The 26,902-nt window shown below is 42.9% G+C and overlaps 1 protein-coding gene across 8 annotated transcripts in view; it reads left to right on the top strand.

Annotated features, from left to right (window-relative positions):
* RUNX1 (RUNX family transcription factor 1) overlaps positions 1–26,902 on the top strand; it is a 246,615-nt gene that overhangs the window by 134,715 nt on the left and 84,998 nt on the right. For 5 of the 8 annotated variants that reach the window (XM_068547033.1, XM_068547032.1, XM_068547026.1 and 2 more), the window contains 3 exons: positions 13,630–13,668; positions 19,466–19,719; positions 25,694–25,850. In XM_068547033.1, the coding sequence (XP_068403134.1) occupies positions 13,630–13,668; positions 19,466–19,719; positions 25,694–25,850 (450 nt within the window). The remainder of the gene's footprint in view (positions 1–13,629; positions 13,669–19,465; positions 19,720–25,693; positions 25,851–26,902) is intronic. The other 3 variants (XM_068547034.1, XM_068547030.1, XM_068547031.1) reach the window with 1 other exon arrangement.

The following is a 26,902-nucleotide window of genomic DNA, read 5'->3' as shown; positions in this document are numbered from 1 at the left end:
TTGCAGAGGAGTTGATGCAATATTTGCCATCCTGGCCTTCAGTGACAGTTAAGTAGTGTTACAACACAGCATTGAGCAACGACCTTGCTGTATCATCCAAGTCTTTGTTTTATAGCACTTTTTCCCCCCGCTGGAGAGACAAATGGGCAATTTTGGCTGACATTTTTTGGTTCATTACTTTCAATTTAAATGATCAAAGAGAGAAAAGAGACATTCTCCCTTCTTCCTTTCCAATACAATTTTAAAAATCCCTTTCCGATTGACATTTCAAATAGGAGATGAGTCACATTCACTCTTTGCATCTTATTGCATTATTTCTCGAGATTTCCAAAGGATTCTTGGTATCTGTTCTTGGAGATTTATTACTCAGTCCCTGCAATTTCTTCGGGGCTGGAGTTTAATTTATGTGATTGCAATCAGGAAACCACTTTGAAAGGGAAGAAATCAATTTAGTTTTTCGTGAGTTGCAAATTTTCTGTAAAAAAATTTCACAAGACTATCCTTTTTTTAAAAGGAGTCACAACACGGCTGTTGAAACAGTAGCAGGTTTGGGAGCAGGACATTAATTCACGGGTCCAGGAGTCCCAGATCCGCCACTGTTTCGGGACCTGGGAAAAACCACTCATTTTCAGAGCCTCCCTTTCTCTCTATAAGATGAATCGATCGCACAAAGTCTTTGCTCAGGTTCTTCTCATCTCTCAAAATGATCAGATGCCATTCCACAGAAGGGTGGCCTTCGAAACAGTTTCACCCTGATTTGTTTTATAATAATCCTTGAACTTTGATGGTTGTGTCTGGCTTTTCCAAGTGCTTCAGCAGTGATGGTTGAATGTGATCTTCTTGATAAACCTGATGACAGTGGCAGGGTCTCTAGACTTGGCCAGTGAGGAAACGGAGGCACAGCAAGGTTAGGGGACCTGAAGAGTGTCACAGAGGCTTGCACACCGAGTCCCCTTAATAAAATAAGTACCAATAAAAAAAAGACATGTTAGGCCAGAGGCTTTCAAACTTTTTTGAATTGCAAGCGACAGTAGGAAGTAAGTTGCATGCATGACTCAGGAGATGGCTCTATCAATCAAAAAAAGGGTTTCAGGAAGCAATACTTGTTCTTACTACATGTGAGGCACTCTGTTTTCCATTTATTTCCTTCGATTTCTTTTTCTTCCCTTTCTTGTATTTGTATAATAATATAATAATAAGAATTATCATTATTGTTTAATTTGAAACCAATGAATGGTCAAAATCTATGATTTTGAAGTCACTGTTCAGAAACTTTTCACATGGCAGTGTCTTGCTGTTTTCTAAATCAGGGACATATATCTGAGTTCCTGAGCCCCCCACGGGTGATACTGTGAGTGGTTCTCCTGTTATGGTTTTCTCTATCTGTCAAGAGCCCCCAGCCCACAAGGCTGTACACTAGGGAAGCACTGTCCTTAGGGTCAAGCCTTCCACTGTAGGTGGTTCATGACCCTCCTGGCTATGAATACACCATCAAGTCCTAATAAATAATGAATACTAACGACAACATTGAGACACCTATTTGCTTTGTCCTCCCGATAAAGTCAGAGGGAGAACCAGGGCTGCTCCCTAAGAATGGCACATGGCTCTCTAAATAAAGGGCTTTAATGCATTTTATATTTAAACCATAAGGTCCTGGGCTCAAACCCAAACTGAGATGGGCTCTAATACTTAAGTACCATTCTGGAAAAACCTTTGAAATATTTATCCATCAATCTGGGCTCAGTGCTTCTGAAGCAGCTCACTTCCTTGTGTCACATTCCTAGAGTGAACCTGCTTTACACATCCCCATGAGCTGGGGACGGGCTACCTGTCAGAAGCAAAAGCAGTCCCTTTGGAAAGTCATTGTCTATGAAACTTCTTAGATGAGAATTATGAAGGACAACATTGTTATTAAAAATACACACAACTCAAAGATTGATTTCTCAATGCAGCTGGTCAAGTTCTTGCTTTCACTGCTCCAACTCTACATGGCCAAGGGCAAGCTCTTTAACCTCTTTAAACTTAAGGCGATAAGAGTTCCAAACTTAATAGGATTATGGAGAGGATTAAATGAGATAATGCATGGACAGCCCTTGCCACAATGCCTGGGGCTCAGAGAAGCTCAGCCTCTGAATGAATGTTAGCGATCATTCTTATTTGTCCACTAAAATTCTCTCAGTCATCATAACCCTATTAGCATAAATAAAGCTTTCACTTTTGATAAATCAATTCTACAGCTTTCTCTATTCTCAGAGACAAGGAACACTTGATGGACCCCCAGAGGTTAAGTGACCTAGTCTCTTGTCTTCAGGTAAATGAACCCCCCAAACCTGTTAAAACCTAGCATAGCCAAAATCCAATGCCATCGTGCATCGAGCTGCTGTAATGCTGTCCAGGCTGCTCCTGATATGATCAATTATTTCCTTGACATACTAAGTCAATGTAAACAATTTCATATTAGTTTTCTTTTAAAAAATAGAAAAAAATTTATTTTTACTTTTAAAGATCCAAAAATTTGTCCCAGAGAGGAGTTTTGCTTTTTGGGGGAATGCAGATTCATAACACAAGTCAGAAATGCTCCTTTCCCTTCTGTTCAAAGTGAAACAAACAGACCTTCAGAAGAGAGAAGATTCTTGTTTCACAGGTTGCTACCAAGGAGTTATCTGAGGTCTGTGTACTTTGGATTGCAACATACCAAAATCTTAAAGATCAATAAAGGGAAGATATTTTTCTATAGAAGTTTTTATTCTTAGATTCAAGGAGGGGAGAGCTACTTGATAAGTTTCAGGTGATCTAGCAGTTTCTAGATATTTATCCACACTTTTCTTTTTTAGCTCCAGATATTTCAAGCTTAGGAAAAGCCAAAAAGAAAAAAAAAAAAAATTCCACTTTTACTGTATCCATTCTCTATAATATGGGGAAGCAATGTGCATTTATTGCCATAACTTCTTAGGGTATATCTGAATTTGTATCTAATTTTACTCATAAGAATTCTAGAACACTTATAAAGTTGACAAATAGCAGTAGCAGTAACATTCTCAAAAAAGAAGTTTTGTTTTTTGTTTTGGGGTTTTTTTTGTTTTGTTTTTGTTTTTTGTTCTGGGGTTTGTTTTTTTTTTTTCGTGCTTTACCTTAAGGCATTATCACATTTTCGCTAAAGGAGTGTCTTTGGGAGAGAGTATGATAAATCAAACTGTCATTTATCATAATCAGAAAAATAAATCACATACAAAAGTGAAAATAAAGCTTCCATAGAAGTTTCCTGCTCATTCCTGGTAAGCAAGGGGTTAACCTGAGGTCTTAATCCATTTCCACTCTAATTGGGAAGGATGGGTGGAAAATCATTTCAGTAACAGAATGAAAATTGCTAGCCTATAGATGCCCGAGGCAAAAAGAAAAGAAATGAATTCTCCTGTGAGCCTGGTTAGTGAGGAGGAAGGAAATCTGCATCTTGCACCTGACTTCATGTCATTGTTCAGTGTGCCGGTGTTAAGCAATGATCTCCAGAGCAGTGTGTGGATCAAGAGAAGGGGCCTGTCTGCCCAGGTCTCTTCGGCTGAGGTCACAAGGAAATTTCTGGACACTCTCCCTCATTCTGCTAAACCTGGAGTCGGCTCAGTTTGACAACTCAGCGTGGTGTTTACAGACACAGAGGGGACCCCCCACTGGCACACTGGGTAAAGATTTCTTCTTTCCTCCTTAGAAGTCCATTTCACTATCTGGTGTCTTCGGCAAAAGAGAGTTCTTAGCTAAATAAATATTTCCTAATTCAGAAGTGGTAAGGAAATAGGCTTGATCTGGGATATTTTTCTCCAAAAAAAAAGTGAGATGCCCCCTTAAATGGAGAACGTGACAATTACAGAACTTCTTGTAATTGAATGCTTTTTAAAAATTATTCACATCCACATTTATATAAATACTTACTGCATGCCCCTTTTCAAAACTTACCCTAGAGTACTGTATTTCCCAATAATGCTTGTGAAATTCTCCTGGGATGGGTATCTTTATGGGCAATGGAATTGTTAAGGTGACAAGAGAAACAAGAATTATGGGAGTCCCTTGTAGTTGCTAAACATCGGTGAACTTCCAGATCAGTAGTTCAACTAGAAACGAACTGGAGTTCATTTGAGGGGTTATTTGTCATCATATTTGGCCAGTCATCTGTTCCTTTGCTCTTGCTATTTAAAAAACTACCAGCTTTGCAAAAATATATGACAAAAATCTTTGAGCTTGTGTGTTTAATCATTTTTAATAAGTTTTGGATCACCTCTGTATATTGCTTTCATTGTACATGTAAGTATAAATTGGCAACTAGCTAACAGATATCTATTTTTCAGCTGCTTTTAATTTCGTTAAAAATTATTTCACTCTTCCCTTCTACCTTTTAAGAAGAGGTGAACTCTCTAGAATTAGCACCATTATTCATTCAAAAAAAGTAGCAAAATTTGTTACATTTTTTGAGTAGGTTTAAATTATAGCGTTTTTCTAAGCAAGTCCAAGACAATCCTATGCAAAAGTTTAAATCTGACTTGACCATTGCTTGATTGAGAAATAGGCAATAATGTTTCATAAGAAATCTCCACAAAAATTGTTTTAATTAAAACAGACATTTTTCATTGACATATAGTTGCTGTACAATATTATATAAGTTACAGGTGTACAATACAGTTATTCACAATTTTTAAAGTTATATTTCATTTATATTGGGTTGGCCAAAAAGTGCGCTCAGGTTTTTCCGTAAGAGGTAGGTGAGGAAACTGAGACCGGCACAAAGTAAGTGATTAATCAAACAGACCTACAATTAACCCCCAACCCTCCTCCCTATGTCTAGCAGTTCGAGAACCAGCTCGGGAAAAACCCAAACGCACTTTTTGGCCAACCCAATAGTTATTATAAAATATTGACTATATTTCCTGTGTCGTACAATATACACTTGTTAGTTGTTAACAAAATTGTTAATATTCCACTTCAGTGTCTGGAGCCTTATCCATAAAAATGTGATTGTTACTGGAACATCAAATATATAATATTTGATTTTCTAATATTATTACTGTAACCTGAAAATTTGTAATTACAATGCAGATCTTAGGATTTTTATGAAACTTAGAAAATTTAATTCTGCAATGACATAGAATGATTGCTTCCATTGTTGCTGATTTTTTTAAGCTCTTTTTAATTTCATACTACGACATGAAAATTTAAAGCTTTTGTGGAGTATAATTCCGTGACCTCACAGAAAGCAGGATAATGATAGTCTTAGCCCATTATTCCATATAAAATTCTGTTTTCCAAACCTGAAGATAGAAGGATTAATACAAAAGGATTACTACAAAAGGATTCATCTTGTCTGAATGCCTGTAAAAACCCTCTAAGACCAACAGTTGGCAAGTTATTATTTAATTGATCAACATAGATATCTCAGCGATTCCTTCACAGATAAATATACTTCTTATACTTGATTCTTAGGTAGACTTCCCATGTCCAGGACAGACTGGGGAGTCAGCACCCAAGATTTATCTCAAGCCTTTACATTCTCTTTCTAGAAAGTTCTGCTATATTTGGGGAAATTTCTCTACCGTCTGTATGGGATCATAGATAGAAAATTTTTTATTTCAGTGAGGCAAAAAAAGCTCCAGTTTGATGTACTAACAGCTGTAATAATAATGACAAAGAGCCTTTAGCTTTTTATTCTAAAGGAATTAAACTATGTTGTATACCCATATTATGTTTTGGTTATTCTATAATACAGTATATAGTGAAACCTCACTAGTTGGGTTGACATGGAGAAAACAGAATTAGTGAAAAGGATAATTTTAATATTTTAAAATAACTGTAGTAATAAATTATAAGTAATATTTATGAGTAAATATGTGTTTCTCTCTAATCTCAATCCTATGTAAATTATAAGTACAGAACAGCAATGTATTTCTGTTATTTTCTAGAAGATGTAGAATCTCAGAATTATTTGTGTGGTTGTTTAAATCACAGCTCCGCAGGCCTGCTTGAATGAATAGAAATTACACATGTGCAGTTAGAGGAACCCTATGTAAATTGGTAACACCCTTAGAATATATTATCTTGAGTTGATTCTATGTTCCCCTTTTTCTTTCCTTTCCCCTCCTCACTCAAAATCCAAGTTCACTCCAGCCATATGCTGACATCAGTCAGCACCAGACCAGGTCAATTTCTCACAGTTCCAAGGGACGTTTATATATAAAGTTCACGGAGCTGGAAAGCCTTCTTGCCCAAGGCTCCCATTTTGTAGGTGAGGAAACTGAGACAGGCACAAAGTAAGTGACTAATCAAACAGACACACAATTAACCCCCAACCCTCCTCCCTATGTCTAGCAGTTCGAGAACCAGTTAAACTGACTCACCTGATTATTTTTAAACATAAATGTTGCAGAAGGAAAAAAGTTAGACCATCCCAGGTCATAATTGCCCCAGTGAGAGAGTAAAGATAAATTATAAACACAAGGAATAAAACAAAGTGCTTGATTTGGGGAGGAGAGCTCCCTGTGGAAGGACCCGTGGGAAATGAGGACCGAGACTCCTGTTTATTCATTCAGACATTCATTCATTTATTCTTTTCCTCAACTTAGAAAACTCGTGTTTTCTTTCTAATTCATAGCAGCAGAAATTGTTTTAAATATACTAATTAAAATGTCTAAAGTAAAGCAGACTCTAAAAGTAACGTTTTTTAATAGACGCTACTTCTATCATCTGCCAGAAAACTTGACTGCTGTAACATTCCCCAATTAGGGAACTCAAAGCCATAGAAAAATATGTAAATTCACCTCCCTGTTCCTCAAGTGTAGTAGACTTGGAGACACTCCTTGACACTTGGGTACTTTCCATAGTGCTTGCATAGGGGAAAGCACTCAAAGAGAGAACAAGTTTCATGCACAGCAAGTGGTTTCTCAGCCTCTCATTTAAATGGGGCCAAAGAGAATGTGGGGAAGATCCAGGCCCCTTCTAGGGTCCGCGCATCAGCCCCTTGACCTCTGTACCCAACCCAAAACACTAAGGGGTGGAAACCAGGTATGCTTGCTCTTAAGAGATGCTCGGACCCAATCTCCCAATTCCTCCCACCCTCCCCTCCCCCCTTGGTGTCCATACATTTGTTCTCTATTTCTGCTTTGCAAATAAGATCATCTGTACTATTTTGCTGGATTCCACATATATGCATTAATATACGATATTTGTTTTTCTCTTCCTGACTTACTTCACTGTGTATGACAGTCTCTAGGTCCATCCACATCTCTACAACATATATACACTATTGATACTATGTATAGAATAGATAACTAATGAGAACCTACTGTATAGCACAGGGAACTCTACTCAGTGCTCTGTGGTGACCTAAATGGGAAGGAAATCCAAAAAAGAGGGGATATAGGTATATGTAGAGCTGATTCACTTTGCCGTACAGTAGAAACTAACACAACATTGTAAAGGAACTATACTCTAATAAAAATTAATAAAAAATAAAATAAAAATAGAAGTCAAAAAAAAAAAGAGAGAGAGAGAGAGAGAGAGATGTTCAGACCTTTGAAGGTTCCAGCAGCCCCAGAGGAACAAATGTAGTGAGGTAGGGCCTGTGGTTTCTGTTACAGACCTGACTCCATATTTCTTCTTTGTTGTTTCTTCTGAGAACTGAAACAAAGGCAGGTGGGCCCACTCCATAACTGAGGCCAGGAGCTACCTCACCTTTGATTCGAACTCATTTTTTAAACTGGAAGATTGCTAGCAAATTGACATATTGGGTGGCTTTTGTTTTTGAAACATCTGTATGCTATATTTCAAAATAAACCTGTTTATAGGAATTGCTATTTGAGAATATCACTCAGTCACTTTGCAATCGTTTTGAAGTCATGAGCTGGTAAAAGTAAAACCTCTTGTTCTTATCCGTGTTTCCTATATGAATTTCAAAGAAAAACAAGTGTATTGGAAAAGAAAGGGTCAAGAGATACTTTGGTAGTATTCTTTCAGAGTCAGAGAAACCAAAGCATATTGTATGGGCTGTGGCATCGGCAGCTGGTAAACATTAAATGGAAATGAACACTGCATGAGGTGGACTTGTAGCTTCTCCGTGGCTGTGAAAATGCTCTAGTGGCAACGACAGTGGCCAGAAGGCCTTTGCAATTTAGTTGTTTTCACCGTGTGTGTGTCTCCTTATGACTACAAGTCAATCAAGTGATGCTGTAATAAAATCCTGAACTTTGCTTCAGGACAGCTCAGAGGGAAAATGAGTCAAGGAAGATGAATTACTTAATGGCCTTTGCTAATAGCAGGTTAAAAACAAGGCTCACTTGAGCACAAGCAGAATAGCAGCAAAACTGCTCTTCAGAGGGAATTGCGTTTTGAGTGGTTGCCCTTGAACTGCACTGCCTAATAGAGTAGCCACTAGCCACGGGTGACATCTGGGGACCTGAAACGTGGCTAGACCGAATTGAGATGCACTGTGAATGTAAAATACACACAGGAATTTGAAAACTTACTAAAAAAAAGAAAAAATATGTAAAATATTAACAATTTTTATATTGATTACATGTTGGAATGAAAATGTCTTGGCTATACTAAGTTCAATAAAATATATTATTAAAATTAATTTCACCTATTTCTCTTTACTTTTTTAATGTGGTTATTAGAACATTTTAAATGACATATATGGCTCATATTACATTTCTAGTGGGCAGTGCTGCTCAAAATAAGAAAGAATGCCCACATGGTTTAAAGGCAACTTGTCAAGAACTAGTAAAGAAACTTGATAATAGCACAATGATATGAATCTTGCAAGGTGGTTTAGCTTGCTGGCTATGACTGGCACTCCAGGGGCAAACTGCATGGGTTCAGATTGGGCCAATTACTGAATCTCAGTTTCTTCATCTGTAAAGTGAAGGGAATAATTATGGACTGTTTGCTGCTAGTGGGTTAAATGGAATAACGCATGTAAAGTCCTTAGTGTGAGGTCTGATGCACTGATCAAAGGGAGCTTCTATTATCATGGTTGTCTTGGTCAACTCAGGGCTGCTATAACAAAATACCATAGACTGGGTGGCTTACGCAAAAGAAAGTTATTTCTCATAGTTCTGGCAGCTGGAAGTCTGTAATCAGGATGCCAGCATGGTTGGGGTCTCGTGAGAGCCCTCTTCCCGGCTTGTAGTTGGCTGCCTTCTTGCTGTGTGCTCACGTGACAGAGAGAGAGAGAGAGAGAGAGAGAGAGAGAGAGGGGCTCCAGTCTCTTCTTACAAGGGCACTAATCCCATGAGAACCCCACCCACATGACCTCATTTAAACCCAATGACCCCCTAAAGGCCTCACCTCCTAATACCATCACATCAGGGTTTAGGGCTTCAACGTACGAGTTTGGCTGGGGGGAGGGATGCAAACATTCAGTCCATCCCATTAGTTTTAAAAGTCCAATCAGAGATAGATTTCATGTCAATTTGCAATTTGCAATGTTGTTTACAAAAACCTTTTTTTTAATTTTTAAAAATTTTTTAATAAATTTATTTATTTTATTTACTTATTTTTGGCTGAGTTGGGTCTTCGTTGCTGCACGCGGGCTTTCTCTGGTTGTAGTGAGCGGGGGCTACTCTTCCTTGTGGTGCGCGGGCTTCTCACTGCGATGTCTTCTCTTGTTGTGGAGCACGGGCTCTAGGCGTGTGGGCTTCACTAGTTGTGGCACGAGGGCTCAGTAGTTGTGGCACATGGGCCTAGTTGCTCTGTGGCATGTGGGATCTTCCCAGACCAGGGCTCGAACCCGTGTCCCCTGCATTGGCAGGTGGATTCTTAACCACTGTGCCACCAGGGAAGCCACAGAAACCTTTCAGAGACTGCAGTTCAGTGTGTGCTAGGCACAATGTTTGCTGGGTACTGAGCAGTTGGTCTTGCCAACTCTGAGTGGGGTCCTTGAACCAGCAGCAGTGGCATCAAAGGGAGCTTGCTGGGAACGCAGCGCCTCAGGCCCCTCCGCAAACCTGCTGAATCAGAATCTGCACTTAACCAGATTCCCAAGGGCTTGGGATACAGCTTGTTTATCCAGTACTGTCTAGTATTTGAAGAGGAGGGAGCCTCACTGGTAAGGTATCCAAACTCTAGTGGTTATGTGTTTGTGTGGGGTGAGGGTGAATCAGAAGAGAATGAGACAGTTACAGAGTTGACTTGAGGAGGGCCAATAAAAGACACCCTTGCTCCCCAATGATCCAGAAGCAACTGCGAGACAGGCAGAGTCGAGTAGACAGAGACCCAACTATCAGCTTCATCAGTGACAGGACTTTTGGAGAACAGTGACTTAGGTGTGTGGCTTCCTGCCACTGAACCCCAGAAACAGAGATTTATAAGCACACAGGCAGCGTCTCCCTAAAACAATAAGAGGAGGGGAAGGTGTGCTTGGTGTGCTAGTTTTCCGTTGCTGCCAAACTAGCAAATGATCACAAACTTAGCAGCTTACACAACACCTGTTCCTCCTGGTTTTTCCACCAGCACCTATAATTTTGTTCTGTCCATTCCAAGCTGATTCCTGATGTCTACCTCCAAACCCATCCTCTCTGGTCTTAACTGCTACTAATGGCACCTGGGCCGGAAATGGGGGAAGACCCCTCTCCCTCCCTCACCTCAGTCCCCCCTTTTCTGTCTCCATTGTTTCCACCTTAATGCTCATGAGTCCTTGCCTGGCAAGGCTGTAGCTTTCCTGCTCCTTCTCTACCCCCTCTAATTCACCTATCCACCTCTGACAGATTTATTTTCCTAAAATATGTATTCGTTATGTTATTTCCCAGATTTCAAGGCTCTGATAGAACCCATTGCCCTCATGTTCAAGTTCAGATTTCTTTAGGCTGTGTAAGCTGCCTCTGACCTGTGTTCACATCTGCCAGCGTAGTGTCATTTACGAGCTGCCATTCCCCAACCTGATCCCCAGCCTATGCTCCAACTGTACCGCGGGTCTGTGTCATAACTGCATCCGTGCCTTTCTCAGGCTCATCCTTCTGCCTGGAAAGGCTTCTCTCCCCACTCCCCACCCCAAGCCCTTCCTCCCCCCCTCCCAAGCACCTGGTGAAAATCTACACGACCTCCAAGGGTCAAATCAAATATCATCTCTAACCAGGAAAGAAGTCTTCCCAGAGCCCGCCAGGTGGTGCCAACCCCTGTGCCTCCTCCCATCAGCTCCCTGGACCCTACACACGTGTCCGTCAGCAGTCTGACACTCCATTGCTCTCACTTATTGGCCAAAGGGACCTTGACCTGCTCCTCAAACTTTGTAGATGGCCAGAAATAACCTCAGGATATGACTCCTAAATATTTGAGATTTTGCAGGGTAAAGAATTTCAGGGCTATTTTCTGATGGAGACCTTGAGACGGGGGGGATAAAAGTGAAAGATGAGATCAGAGTTAATTTTTCAGAAGGCTACAAAGGACACCGATAAAAATACATAGTTGTGGTCTAAAGGAAGCAACTCATCATGTGTGTAGACCGACATGTGGGGATGCGAGTGTGTGTGTGTGTGTGTACACAGAGATCAAGCGTGAAGCAACTTTGGGCAGGTTTCCTAAACTCTCCAAGTGTAAGGTTCCTGGTCTGTAAAATGGGGTGGTCATGGCATTGTTGCAAGGAATAAACTCGACGAGGTATCCGAAAGCATTTTGGCCATGGCCTGGCATATAGCAGCATTCAGTGGAGACAGTGGAAGGATGTGCTCGCCGGAGTCGGCTCTCACTGTCACGAACGTCCAAGTCATGGAGTCACCCTCCCCTCTCTTACACTTCGGGTTCTAGCACCTTGAACAACTCCTCGGGCCAATCATTACAAACCTCTACAGGTGTGACTTCATGTACAGACACCCGTCCCTTCTCTCTTCCCTCCCACCACCCCCAGCTTAATGGTGTGTCCTCAAAGCTGCTGACACAGGACAAACTAAGAAAGCTTTCAACAGACCGCATGCACACCTTTCAAAATCCACTCACTTCTGCCTTTGTTTTTAGGTTTAGAAAAAAAATCTTGGCTCTTCTCTCAGAATCACTGAAATATTAGGTGTGTAGACAAAACACTTGCCTTTCCACTCTGCTTCTCATATTTCTCAGTCTCAGACATGGAAAGGCTCCTCAGGGTCTCAAGAGAGAATTTCCAGGGTGGTTAGTTTTGTTGGGTCTCTTTAGTATAAACTCAGCTGCCTGGTCAATCTTACTGTTGTGGATTTCCCCCGACCCCCATGCCTATTAAAACTAAACTTACTAACTTCAGGGTACATTTGTTATTTTTTGCCTTATCATTCATTATTAGTGCAAATAATTCTTTCCCTGCTCTGTTTTTTAAAAATCTTTATGGAGTCACTTTACGTACTTGTAAACCACAATCTTGTGTGTGTGTGTTTTAAGGATGCTCCTTTAAGACTACACATACTGAATTCCTTTAATTTTTTATCATAGGGCAGTCCTTCAGAACCCCTTATCATTTTAGTTGCCCTTTTTGCTTTGGCAAAAATATAAGACTAAGGAGCTGAAAATCTTGTTCTCCTGCCTATTCAAACAGCATCCGGAAATCTGAAATAATTACCTCCTTTCTTAGGTTTTAAAGGTTTTATTTAAGCTATGTTATACTAATATTGTGCAGTGGAGTTGAAAGCTTTAGGTCTGCAGTATCTGAAATGCTCAAATCCTAAGGCTTTGAAAAATGCTATTTCCTCCACGTTAATCACTCAGTGCTGACCATTATCAATATACAAGGCTGATGGAATAATTTCACATTCATAACATTATACATAGATATTCAAGGGAAAGAGAAATAGCTTCATATGGCTTTGCTTAATGGATCTACCTGTGACTTTACCTGTAACTGTACATGCAGCGGTATATAGTGATTCATATACGGAAATTATCATATGACAAATATTTTCAATAATGATTGATATCATCTGTTACTTTAAGAATGAAAGCTTTCCATATAAATAATCTGCCCTCCTAGCAAAGGGAAAGGAAATCAAGCAAAGAGGGAATATTTCTAAAATGTCCTAGCATTGGAAGTAAATGATCATAACGTTTATCTACTAGTTTGTTTCTTTTGGAAGGTGTATTCCAAATTGTTTATTTTTATCACTTTGAAAACTATTCATATTTTTACTTCTTGCATTTAGCTTCTAGCATGTTACAGATTTTTTAATGTTTTTGTATTAAGTTAGGGTTTGGCTTTAATTTCACTATGAATTGTGATCCATCCCTACATTCTCCAAATGGATTTTTAATGTTCATTAAATAATCACATTTGCATCACATATAGAGCTTGAAAGAGGTGATTCTATGAAAGATAAAGATTCAGTATTACCTAGCAATGGAAAACATTGGTCAAAGGTACATAAAAATCATATGCATAGGTAACAGTTCATTTTTTATATAATGATTTACTGTTTTAAGTTATTTTTGAGCCAAAGCTGGACAATATGCAATAAAAATCTCCAGTGCTAACAAAGTGTGAGAGGCAACAAGCTACCAAAAAAAATGAGAGGGGGGATTTAGTTTTTACACCGGCACTGATTCCAATTACAATTAAATTAATCAACTTTGGTAAATTTGGTGTTTGCTGTCAGTATACTCATACAATTATTTTTATTTTCCTACTTTCTACTTTTTCAGAATGTGTACATGGAATGAATCCATCTAGAGACGTTCACGGTATGTTAGATTCCAAGTTATATTTTTAACAAAATATGCACATTCATATATGCATATATATGATATTTTATCCATGTATCGCTATAAATAACTCACGATATAAATTAACCAAATAATCAAAACTTTTTTTGCTGATTCAAAAATACTTAAAAGCTGTTTTCCATATTGTAAATGTCAAACATATAAAATGTTCCAGTGAAACCTTAAAAGATACCCTCGGTTCTACAGCGTTTACCACAGGTGCATTCTGCTGTTTATTATTAAATGACTCTTAAAAATAAAAAATAGAGCTTGGCTTCTATGTGTTATTACCTAGTTTATTACTTTTGCTACAGCAGTGCTAATGCAAAATTTTTATGAGAGTAAAATGTTTACTAAGCATCCATAATTTTTCAAAAGATTTTTAAAATTTTTTTCTCAGTTTGCTACTTGTGAGTTGTAAATTGATTTACAAAGTTAGTGAAATAGTCATATATCAACCGCAGGATCCCATGGAAGTCGTCACGTAGAGGAAGGACATAGTGGAAGAACTAAGGGATCTTGTCCGCAAAGTTATTACACTTCAAAAGTGAAATAATCTCAAATCCACTGGGGGGAGGGGACGTTTAATTAAATTCCAATGTTGAAAACTGGACAGTGTGTATTGCACATACAGTAACATGTATGTTAGTCTTCAACAAAATTGTTCACCCTCCCTGTGACATTAGTACAAACTGAAGCAGTTTGGTCCAGAACCACTAGCAAAATACATTCTCTGATTTTTATTTTCATTAAAATAGTCACTGAAAACAGAAATAATTCTTTTAGAAATATTACATTATTAGAAATGTAATTTTAGAAATATCATATTACAGAGGGGGATTTTAAGAGAATGGTTGAGTCTTATTTATTTTTGAGAGGGTTTTGAAAGAGCAAAAAATGTAAAATATTTAGATATTTTCTGAGGCCCTCCCCATAGTTATATATTTACCTAAAGTTGTAGAAAAAATGTCAATAAGCTGTTACTGTTTTCCGGTGAAATTGTTTGGTTTTTTTTTCCAACTAACCAAATACTGCTTTTTAAATTCGCTGTGAAAACTTACATTTCATTCAATCAGTTGATGAGCCTTTTTGAAATTTCCCCCATGCAGCAAATTTGGAAGAATCTGTCACATAGCATCTGCCCAACATACTACTTCGTTATATTTTTTGTATTGTATTATGACAAAAGTCGATTTTAGTATTATTCCAGGGGAACACTAGGAGTGTATACTGTAATGTTTCCTTTCCTTTTCTCTTAAGAGAGGCAGGGGAAGGGAAATTCTATATCGCCCCTTAAATGAGCGCTCCTGGTGGAAATGAATTCTTCATTTCGTACATGACGTTACTCAACTTCATAAACTATGTAAAAAGCCCTTCAGACTAAGGGGTTCCGGGTACCCTTTAGTTGAGCCCCATGCTGCCTGCTTTCCATTCATTTTAGTCCCTCGATAAGGAGGGGCAGTGTTGTTTGTTTCTGGTTTTCAAACGTGCACCGCGCAACGCAGTTATAACCTGCGCAAAGTCTGGGGAACCCCAAACGCCCGGCGGCCCGATTCAGAATAAATCAGCAAAAGCTTTCCTTGCTATATTATCATCCGTGTCTGCGTTGGAACTCGGGATTTACTGGTTGAGACTCTGAGCTGAGCAGCGCCCACGGCGCTGCCCTTGAAACGCTAAACCTGGTGCATCTATCGCTGTACCTACTAAGGGAACTTGATCCCCGCCCGGGAGACCGCAGCGCGGGGTGCGCCCCGCAGCCCCTCGCGGGGTTTAGGGTTTCAGGCAAACGGTCGCAGCCCTAGAGGAGCCTTCTCTGACCTTTCCGAGCGGCGGCTTACCCCAGACCGCTACATCCCCAGAGTCCCAGCCCCCGTCCATGGGGGTCTACGGGGTTGCACTTGGAGGCGGCCCCCAGGAGCGCTTGATCGGCTCTTAGGGAAATGCACTTGAGCTGAAGCAGAAAGATTTCACTCCGGCCGAACTCGCCTCTAGAGCGGGCAGCGTCGAGCCCGGACGCAGAGCGACTGTGGCCCCGGGCAGGAGGGGCGGCAGACAGGGAGGTTTGGGACTGCGCAGTATTTGGAATCGCTCGGCCCCGGTGGAGAGAGGACGTTTGGGGTCTTTACACCTGAAATGCGGCTTCTTCAAAATTACTTTAAAAAAAAAAATACAAAGGCGTTTTCTGAGACCCCAGACCCATGAAAACAAAATGCAGCTGGGTCCTGGGAGTTCCCGAACGTCCCGGGTTTTCCGGAGCGAGGGGCGCGAGGGGACCGGCCCACGTAGGGAGAAGCCGGGCAGAATGGAGGGCGCCCGGGACGCCCGCAGCACCGACGGCCTGGGACCGGCCGACGGCGGGGTCCGAGCAAAGGGGTTTCGAGAAGAGACCCTGACGCGCGCCGGCCGGGACAGCCGGGACCCCTGCCCGAGGGTTCCCTAGCCGCCAGCTGCGCTGCCGGTATAGCGGGGGCGGGGGGCGGCGATGCCGCGCAGGCTGGCTTGGGCGGTCATTTCCTGTCGTTTCTTCCCCAACTGAATATCGTACTGGAGACCCAAAGGCCGCGAGAAGGCCGGCAGAGCCCCGCGCCGTCGGGGGCGTTCCCCGGCGCGCTGCACGGCCACTGGGCGCCCGGGGCGGCGAGCGAGGGCGGCTGCTGCCCCCTGGCGTCCGCCCCGATCCCGCGGCCCGCAGCACCTCCCGGCCTCTTTGGGCCTGGGGCGAGGGAAGCTGCCTGGGCGCCCGGAAAGGCCTCCGCGGCTGGCCCGCCACTGCCCCCGCCTCCGGCAAGCCACAGCGCCAGAGCCCGAGGAGAGTCCGGACCGGCGGCAGGGAGGGGACCCACGGGGGGAGGGCCAGAGACCCCCGCCTGGGGAGTCGACGGGGGGGAGTGGGTGAGCGCCCTCCCCCGAGGGAGGCAGCGGGTGGGCTCCGCGTGGAGGGGGAGGGGGAGCCCCGCGGCCGGGCGGGGGCGGGGCCCCTCTAAGCTCCGCGAAAATGCCCGCGGCGCCGCGGGGACTGGAGCGGGGGAAGTTCCCGCCAGCGCGCAAAGCCGGGGTGGGTTTAACACCCGCGGCGGCTCGCGCGCGCGGGCAGGGAGCGGAGCCGGGGCCGTTTCCGGGGAGCCGGAGGTGGGTGTGGGGCGCGGGCGACCTGGGCCTAGCGAGGGAGCCGACGCTCCGAGGATGGGGAGCGAGCCGAGCGGATGCTTTCAACTTTCTTTCCAGTCGCTTGTTCTTTGGGGTCTTTTCTAACTACGAAACTCCTTTGCTCGCCGCTAAACTCAATCAACCTGAGTAAGGCGCGCTGCGTAATTAATCCGCAGCCCAGCCGCGGCGAAAAAACACCAATTAAAGAAAACAAACCAAGAGAGAAAACTAAAAACACAAAAACCATGTTGTGGAGACCGACACCGCCTGGCCTCATTAAATGAATCAGCGCCACTTCGCCGCAGCTGCCAACGGGGCCGTGTGGGCGCGCTGAACGGCTCCCCGGCCGGGCCCTCGGCCCTCCGGCCCCCTCGCGGCCGAATCCCATCCACGCCGGGAAAGCAGAGGCTCGGCCGCGGGCGGCCGCGCGGGGCCTGGGGTCGCCCGGGCGATCCGGCCCCGGTCTCCGGAGCCTCGCGGCGGCCGATTCATCTCCATGGCTCGCGGGGCGCCTCCCTCCGGCAGGTCTCTGGTCCCGGGCCGCTCGGGGCTCAGCAAGCTGCCCGAATCCTCCCCAGGCCGGCCGGCCTCCTCTTCTCCACCTCCGCCGTCCCTGCACCGCGGCCGCCCCTGGCGAGGCCGCTCACTGCAGCCCCAAAGCAGGCGGCCACACAACCCCGCCTGCGCGCGAAGCCGCAGGGCCGCGGTCCGCACCGGGGCGGGGTCTGGGGAGGGCGTGGGAGCGTGTGCGTGTGCTCATGTGTGTGCGTGGATGCGGATGCGCGGGGAGCGCCGGGTGGCAGCGGCGGCGCTGGACTCTCCACCCCGGCTGCGTACAGTAGCGCGCGGCGGCAGCGGGGGCGCGCGGGCCAATTCCAGGAGCCCGCGGCCGCGAGCCGCGCCCTGGCTGATACCGGAAAGGCCTGTGATTGGCCGGCGGCCGCCCCTATGCAAACGAGCTGAGGGAATGGAATTCCTCGGGCCGGGCTTACAGTAAAAGCACGTTCATTTCCAGGCACTCTCATTCATAGAGCCAGCGGGCGCAGGCGGGACGGGCGCCCCGCGGCCTGACCCAGCCAGGGCACCACGCTGCCCGGCCCTGCGCCGGCAGGCACCTCTTCCCGGGGCTCCTGGGGACACCAGAAGAAAGTCAGTCTTTGCTGTTTCTCCTTGACCCGCGTCGGAGCTTCGATTTTTATTTTTATTTTTTTTTTTCTTTCTTACTTTTGAATGAACTGGTTTCTTGGCTGGATGGTTCAACTTCTTTCCTGGGTGTGCACTTTTCCCCGGTTGTTTCCTTTGACAACTGCTGGAGAGAGTGCGCTGTGCTTCGAGGCGAGTGGTGAAGTTGCGTGTGCGTGGCAGTGTGTGCGTGCTTGTGTAACTCGAGCCGCCCCGTCTGTTTCGATCTGCTCTGCGGAGCCTCCTCACAAGGCCCGCTCCACCTGCTGCGGTTACGCTGTGATCGTGGGTATTGGCGCGTCTAAGTAGTTAACCGGCCGACGCTGGGGCGACGTTGCAGGAAGATCGTCTCGCTACTGCCCAAGTCGGGGCTGACTCACCGCAGTCGATGCAGACAGCGGCTGGCTTCCGAAGAGTGCGTGCCTGCGTGCGTGTGACTCGGCTGCCGTTCACCTCCCACCAAACCACAGGACCAGCCGCAAACTTAACCAACATCCCCAAACCCGAGTTCTCAGATGTGGAGAGCTGAACTCTAGGTGTCATCGACTTGGACTTTTTTTTTTTTTTTTTTTAAGATTAGCTTTTCTTTGAAAAGCTGAATTTTCTGAACTGAGCATTTTGCCAGAATTTATTGAGAACATGACAAGTACTTCTCGCCCAGCCCTTCTCCAACTACTGAAGCTGAGTTTCAAGGCTACTTAAAAAGAAAAAAAAAAAAAACCCTGCAGCGAACATGAATGGATTTCTGTTTAAATTCTCTACAGATTGTATTGTAAATATGTTATGAAGTAGAGCATATGTATATATTTATATATATATATGTGCACATACATTAGAAGCAGGACCTTTGGAAGTCTCAGCTCTTGCTTTTGAGGACCGAAGCCAGTTTTGCATGATAAAAAGTGGCGCCGTATTTGGAAGACACGCCTCGTGTATTTTCTGTTGTGCTGGACTTTAGACAAAACTCACCTGGGAAAAATCTGACAGGCAATTAACTACTGGAACTTCCAAATTATGTATTTGCTGGTCCTTTTGCTCTCCGCATAAATATTTTAGGAAGTGTATGGGAATTTTGCCTCTGGGAACTTTGGTAACAGCCAAAGACTGAACTTAAAACTCTCAAAGCAAGACTCAGAAGAAGATAGTCTCCCTTGGCACTTGACTTTGGATTCTGGTCGCCCACTTTTTAAAGCACTAAGCGGTCGGTTGCTAAGAGTCCTGCCCGGGTCTGAGGCCGATCGGCAAAACTAGAATTTTCCCCCTCCTGGACTGTTAGTAACTTAGTCTGCCCCCTTCCCCAGCCACCCCACAGCAATAAAGCTCCCTGAACTTGTATGTTGGTCTCCCGGGAGCTGCTTGCTGAAGATCCGCGCCCCTGTCGCCGTCTGGTAGGAGCTGTTTGCAGGGTCCTAACTCAATCGGCTTGTTGTGATGCGTATCCCCGTAGATGCCAGCACGAGCCGCCGCTTCACGCCGCCTTCCACCGCGCTGAGCCCGGGCAAGATGAGCGAGGCGCTGCCGCTGGGCGCCCCGGACGCCGGCGCCGCCCTGGCCGGCAAGCTGAGGAGCGGCGACCGCAGCATGGTGGAGGTGCTGGCCGACCACCCGGGCGAGCTGGTGCGCACCGACAGCCCCAACTTCCTGTGCTCTGTGCTGCCCACGCACTGGCGCTGCAACAAGACCCTGCCCATCGCTTTCAAGGTACTCGGCCCGGAGCGGGTGGAGGGAGGACAGGCAGAGGCCGGTCGAGGCCGGGGAGATCGAGGAGGGCAGCGGCCAGGCAGGCGGGGCCGGGTTCTAGAAAGGGGCCGGCGCTGAGGCCTGTGGTCCATCCCCCTGCGCTCGGGAGACTGGGGATGCTGCGTTGCCGTGGCGACCCTCGGGGGGCCCGCCTTAGCCGGCCGCGGCGGCCTCCAAGGATGGCCGAAAAAATCAGGATGCCCCCAAAGACGTCCACTGAGGGCCGGCTGGACCTCTCCCCGGCAGGGGTCCTTAGCTTTGATCCAAAGTAGGAAAAGTTATAACCCAGCAGGGACAAGCCTATCTGTCGGCTCCCCTGCTTCTCTCCCCACCTCTGGCTTGACACCCCAACCATTCTGAGGGAGGCGTCAGGAAATAAAATAGAGATACTGTTATACCTTCGGGTCAATGTAAATAAACTGACAAGGAAAACTGTCAAGGCTTCCCACTTCCACCCCCCTCTTTAACAGCCCTGTAGGAATTAGCAGGTTCAAAGTCCACGGCGGGAGTAGTTAAGTTTGCAGAAGTTTTCTGAAGAGTTTTTTCGAGCTTCTAGACTGCTCCTGCCAGAAGCCGCAAGTACCGAACGCTCTTTCTTTTCCTGGTACCCTCCTGAACGTTATCGCCGGCTCACCTAGCTTAAGCTCGGGGGAGCGAAAGGAGGCAAGGCTGTCTGGCGTGAGACGGGCGTCTAATCCGCCCGCTTTGCTGTTTGAGAAGGGGGCGGTGTGGACCGGGTAACTTCAGCCGAGCAGCTTGAGAGGTCCCCGTTCACTTTTCACCCCTGATCTTGCCCTAGCTTTGAGCTCCCTTTAAAAACCTTGGCCTTCAAAGGGGATACATAAACAACCCCGGGCGCTTTTAAACAACCACCGCCACCCTGGCAGCAAACAGTAGACATTTCATTTCGGCGGTGGGGATTCAGTTCTTCTGTCTTGGGTGAGTTGGAGAAGGGGCAGCCTTTTAAATACAATCAGTGCAGTCATTTCCGGTTCACTGAAGGGACTAAGGAAAGCAGGTGGGGAAAAAAAAAAAAAAAGCTGTAAAGATCAGCTACTCTTTTTTCTTAAAAAAAAAAAAAAAATCTGGTTAAATCATTGTCCCCTTAAGGGGAGATTACTTTAATATAAGTTTTTTATGGTTCCAAGCCTGTGCTGGATCTTGAGTTAGTTACAATGAATAATGTTCACTTTTTTTAAAAAAGTACTGTCAGAGTTCTTTATTTTTAAGCTTTACATACCTTCCAAACTTAGATTATGATTTCTACAACAAACAAACAAACAAAGTGCAATTGGCTGTGTCTGTAGAATCGCCTCAGTTTTCTGAAAGCAGGAGTTTTTGAGGGGGATGCAAATGAGGATAAGTTTGAGCAGCCGCTGGACTCTTTCCTGTCCCTTCCTCCAGCTCTGTAGGTTTGGATTAGGAGCCCATTTCAATTTGAAATCACTCTAATCCCTTTACATAAACAGACTCGGCAGGCAGACCTCCTCAGCTCCCCCTCAGTTCCAGAGGACCTGACAGCGATGGGCCCTGGGGTCACTTTCAGATAAGTACAGAGGGGAGGAGACAAGCTGATAATCAACCAAAGGGTCCTTTAAGACCAGGTGCTCCGGACACACCAAGGGAGTGGGTTCTCAGGGATCTGTGGCTTCCTTTGGGGTAAATCAAGTCTCCTCTGTATCTCTCCTCCTCTACTAGGGAACGCACACCCCAAGCACTAAGTGATTAAGCGAGATCTTCAGGAGTTAAAGCGATGTCGTTTCTCAAGCCACCACATGAAAGTATTTATTTTCTTCTAAAAGAATGAAAAAAACAAATCATATAAATTGTTTTCACGAGCCATCAGGGAATTCCTTTTAGCGGAAATCTTAATAACCATAGAAGTTTCCGTTTTAAAATGACTTTTGACAATTCACTTTAAAAAAAAAAAAAACTCTGTTTTACTGAGTGATATTTTCTAGGTGAAAGATCAAGGTATAGATCTCTTGAAAAAAGTTCAAGTGGGTCTTGAGAACATTTGGGGCAAAGGAAAGGACAGCAGAGGAATCAGACCACTCGATGAGTAATCTGTCACCACTCCCGTCCCCATAAAGAGGGGCCTCTTTCTGAAGGAGACCTGCTCTTAGCATAACAGAAGGAGCAGGCGAAATTTCCAGGGAGGCAACAGGCACAAAGATTAGGGATAAAACAGCTAAACTTGAAAAAGTGACTGTATCCGGCTTGATTCACTATGTGTCCCTGAATCCAGTCTGTACTCATCCCCCACCACCTACCTCCCAAGCAGTTTCTATAGAAATTATTACTTTAAAATTTGGATCTTATATAAGCCTCAGACAATCTCTTTAAGAAGTTAATCAGTAAACAATTATTACATTCCCTGCATTAAGGAGGAGAAAATGTAAAACAGTGATAAAGTCTGATGATAATTGATGAAAAGAGCATTGAAGTGATTCTTTAGGAGTCTTCTGAATATGTGTGAATCCTCAGCTTTAATCTTTGAAACTACAGGGAGATTTCAAGTTATGAATTTTCCTTAAAATAGATTACAATCATCCTAATTGCTTATCCTGGACCCCAAAGTGCCCCCCCCCACCTTCTCCCACGAAACGCCTTTATTTTTCAGCCTAGGAGAGATCCATCATTTTACTACCGAGAAAATCTTTAATTTGCTACTGTTACCCGTTATTTACAGAAGCAGCCAAAAAAGCTGTTTGGATGACTTAGGATATATTTTGTAAGACTATACTATTAAAGTTTATTTAGGCCCTGGTACACCAGAGTCCAAAGGCATAAACACGCCTTCAGCAAGTTCAGAGGCCTTGGGCGCTGATAGTAATATTCTTTTCATAGGAAAGAAATAAGTAACGTTTGTGTCGGCAAGATCGTGGTCCCCTAGCTATGCATTAAATATCATCTCAGCTGAACGTTAAGTTCCACCTCACAGCTTTCTTTATAACACTGGAAAATTAAGGGATTTGAAATAAATGAATTGTGACTGTAATTTCAACCTAATTAGAGTTGGTTTAAAATGCCAGTTTGAACTGTGAACAGGCCGACCAAGAGCAGTGTGGGGAGGTTCTGTAACATAGAGGAGGCTTGATATTTTGCCCAACTTCCTGATACTTTAAAAACAGAGAAGTTAAAAAAAAAAAAAAAAAAAAAAAAATATGAGATATCCTTTGGCCAGCAAGTCCCTTCTTGTCTGTTCGGTCTGTGTTAAAGTGTAAATGTTTGTGTTTCCTTACCTATTGTTTATAGCTTTTCATTCCAGTTGCTTCTTTTTCTCTGTTTGAAGTTAGATTTTTTTTCAAAAATCTCTGCATATTGCCTGTCAATGATCAAATCTGTATCAGATTAATAGACAGGTTAGTTTTAAATTTAAATTCTTTTTTCCTAGTCTAAGAATGCTTGCTAATAATGAGATGATATACTTTATTAATGTAATATCCCTGGATTTAATATTCTTTCCCTTCCCCCCACCATGAAAAATCAATAAAAGGCCAAGTAAATGATCTTTGAGCCCCGAAATATCTTTGACTCCTGCTACAGTTTAAAAAAAGGGAAAAGAAGGAGTTAAACTCCTGATTTTTTTTAGTCTTAAATTGCAACGTCAACAGCATTTTCTTGTTTAGCCACCATGATTATTTTACTCTCTATTTGTTTCTATTTGGTGTTGGCCTCATGAATTTGCCATATTACTGATGAGGATAGTTTTGGAAAGATGAGTGAGACACAGGCACGGAGCACTGTGAGAGGGGCCAGTAGGATGAAGGTGATGTAGAAAACATTTGGTAGTTATAAAACGAGATTTATTTATTTTAACCTATTTAACCAACAATGACTTATTCAGTTGGAAAACCCTGTAGTTGATCCGGTCCCTGTATACTTACTGAATGTGGAATTAAAATAGAGATGCCAGGTCATCACAGGGAGATGAGGATAAGGAAGTAAAAATATGTTTTCAAGGAGGACATTTCAACATTGTGAGCTAATTTTACAGAGGGAAGTGAAAACAGTGGGGAAAAAAAGGAGGGGGGATTTTTAAGAGACTGAGAAAAGCAGAATAAAGTAAGTATATTTTATGGGAATAGAAAAAACGGTAACAATAACTAAATAACTGATCAAGGAGATTTATTTCAATAATGTTTTTGAAACAAAAGGGAATTGTCATATTACTGCTCTTAATTAAACAGCAACAAACATAATGGGCTCTAAATACCTAATTAGAGGGTGCTTGAGGAAGAAATAGCTGTGTTTTTAAATTTCCTTTATCGAAAACACGTCCATTTGGATGGAAAGAAAGATAAGAGTGCAAGTTGGATAAAACAGATGAAGAACATGCCTACCTATTGCTGTGAGAATTGATTCTCCTGGTGTAGTCCTGGGGTTGGAAGTACGTCCACCCCTTATAGTGAGTTGGTTCACTTTCCCCATCGTACTCCTTAGAATCCAAGAGCCAAAGCATCCTCGGGAATAAAAACAATAGATGGTCATCTGGATGACACAGAGAAAGGGTGATGACTAAGCAGGCAATGAAGATGGGAATTTAGAGAAACATGGCTTTTGTATCATACAAGGGAGCCTATGGCAGCCTTATTTACAGACAGAAAAAGAGGACTGAAATATAGGTATTAACCCCCCAAATTATGTAGCAAATGTTAGGTAAAAATGGGGAGGTGGAAAACAGAAGGAGGAATAATCACTGTAGTATACTTTATTATCACAGCTCAAAACTAAAACCCCCAAAACGATTATATAATTGGTATGATGAGCACACATTTCACTAGTGACTGAGAAAGTACCATAAGGGGTATCGCAAGTGATAGGAATAAGTAGAACTTGGGGCGTCTTGATTTGAAATTCTACAACTACCTTAAAAAACAGAAACAATGGAAATATAGCTAAGAATAAATGTTTTGATCAAGAAAATGGTTTCTAGAAGGGTCAGATGATGATCAAGAAATGGATACTACTACATGAAGCATCTTTGGGCCATGTTCTTTAAAGCATTTTACCTTGAAATTGCTACTTTTTTTTTTTTTTTTTTTTTTTAACCTAAGTGTCAAAAAATATGTATTTACTGGTTTACTTTAGTAGTCCTGATGGAAATCCATTCCCATTCAGTTACATTGAAGGAATTCTTCTTCAAGATCAACTGGGTTTGGAGAAAACCTCAGTCATCTGTAAGGTCCCAAGTTAACACATCTCCGGGACTCGCAGATATAAAAACGCGACATAGTTCCGCTCCTGAATTCAGAGGAGCACATCAAAGTGAACACCCCTCTTCTCTGAGGTCTGTTGATTTTGTAGTTAGTATTAAACCAAGGGCATGTTTCTCATTTTTTTCTCTTGCATACCAGAATTCACTGCTAGTGAAAATCAAGGTAGTAGAAGCGAGTAGAGGCAACAAGGATGAACTACTTGCAAAGGGAGAGTTTAAGTCATTCAAGAATCGTCAGCAATTCAGTGGTAGCAATCAAATTTAATTTTAGCAGGAGTAAGTTTAAACATCTAAAAGGCAAAATCAGCCCTATTCGGCCTGTCGGTGGAGGTCTGGACAAATGAAAGATGGGTTAGGTTATAAACTTATAAAAAACAAGGCATTCTGTTTCTCAAATATGAAGAATTAAGAGATGATTGTATTCGTGAGAGGGCATAGCTTTTCAAAGTCCTTGCTATAGTGAGCCTTATTCCAACTCTGCTCTGTGACCTTATGTGGCTTCGTTAGGTGAATGTTTTATTATTTAAACATTTATAATTTTGCATAGTGGAATTTAAAGTAAATCTTCCCATTAAGAACTTCTCTGTTGTTTTGCTTAACTTATGACTGTTATTCCTCTGCAAACTAAAAAGCATCACTTAATGTACATTCAATTTTAGAATAATTATGCAAACGACATCAAAGTTTCTAACATGCCTGATGTCTGGTGTTTAGGTGGTGGCACTGGGGGACGTTCCAGATGGCACTCTGGTCACTGTGATGGCAGGCAATGACGAAAACTACTCAGCCGAACTGAGAAATGCAACAGCGGCCATGAAAAACCAAGTCGCGAGATTCAATGACCTCAGGTTTGTCGGTCGGAGTGGAAGAGGTATGTATCTGTCAGAACTGAACTTGAAATACCCAGTATTTACATAGCAACAAACCCAGATTTCAAAACATCTAGAAGTTTCTGTGATGGGATTCCCTAGAAACACAGTCATTTCTTCCCGTTATTATTGCTACATCAGCTTTTTATTTAAAATTTAATGTTTTTAACAGAATCTGGCTTTACGTTATTGCTTTCTATTATTGAATTGGTTCAAGACTGATTCGGAGCAGGTAAAACATGAATTGTGAATTTCAAGGAAACCTCTCAGATCTTTTCTAAAATGTAAAAATATAAAACTTACCATCATAGAAACTAAGATTATACAACTGGGGTTCTCTCTCTTTGATAATTTTCAGATATCTCTTTACTGGAAACCTTTAACTTAGGGTCCATGTGTTATCTTTGACAAGTGACAGAGTTTCAAATGGTCACTTCTAATAATTTTAAGGGCTGTATAGTAGATGATTATTGAAACGTGTTTCCAGGAAGCATTTTTTTATGGTAAAATATGAAGAAATAGTAACATTCTGGCTTGGTGAATTTGATGGCAGTGTGACCTTCCTATATGTAATTTGGATGCCTTATTAGTATTTTAGGTACTAATAATATTAAAGACTGGATTCTCCAGAGGAATGATTGCATCAGTGCAGTTCTATGTGTAGTTTTCTTTTTCCGTGCCCATTATCAAAGTATTAGAGCAGAAAGAGGAATCTTGGCATATTGTAATCTCCTCCGGTTTCCAGTTATTTTCAAATATTGTGTTTTCTTTGTATTGTAAGAACCTTAGTCCTATTTTACAAATAGCAATAAGTAGTATTAGTTTAATTGAAGGAGGTAAGATAGTTTGTTTTGAAAATCTCATTTTTGTAATATAGTATTGAATAAGCTTACGAATAAAAGTTATTTTGAGTATGATAAAGACGACGTGGTAACCTAAATAGCAGTAGATGACTCTTGTATTGAAAAAAAGTAAAAGTACAACCAATGGACATTTAAGCATAAGAGTAATCATTACTCTTTATAAAGGCATTTAAAAATATACGAAAATCTGT

The sequence above is a fragment of the Eschrichtius robustus genome, chromosome 6 (assembly GCF_028021215.1).
Source record: "Eschrichtius robustus isolate mEscRob2 chromosome 6, mEscRob2.pri, whole genome shotgun sequence".
NCBI classification, from domain to species: Eukaryota; Metazoa; Chordata; class Mammalia; order Artiodactyla; family Eschrichtiidae; genus Eschrichtius; species Eschrichtius robustus.
Note: the sequence above shows the minus strand (reverse complement) of the source record. Positions and strands in the feature narration are given on the sequence as shown.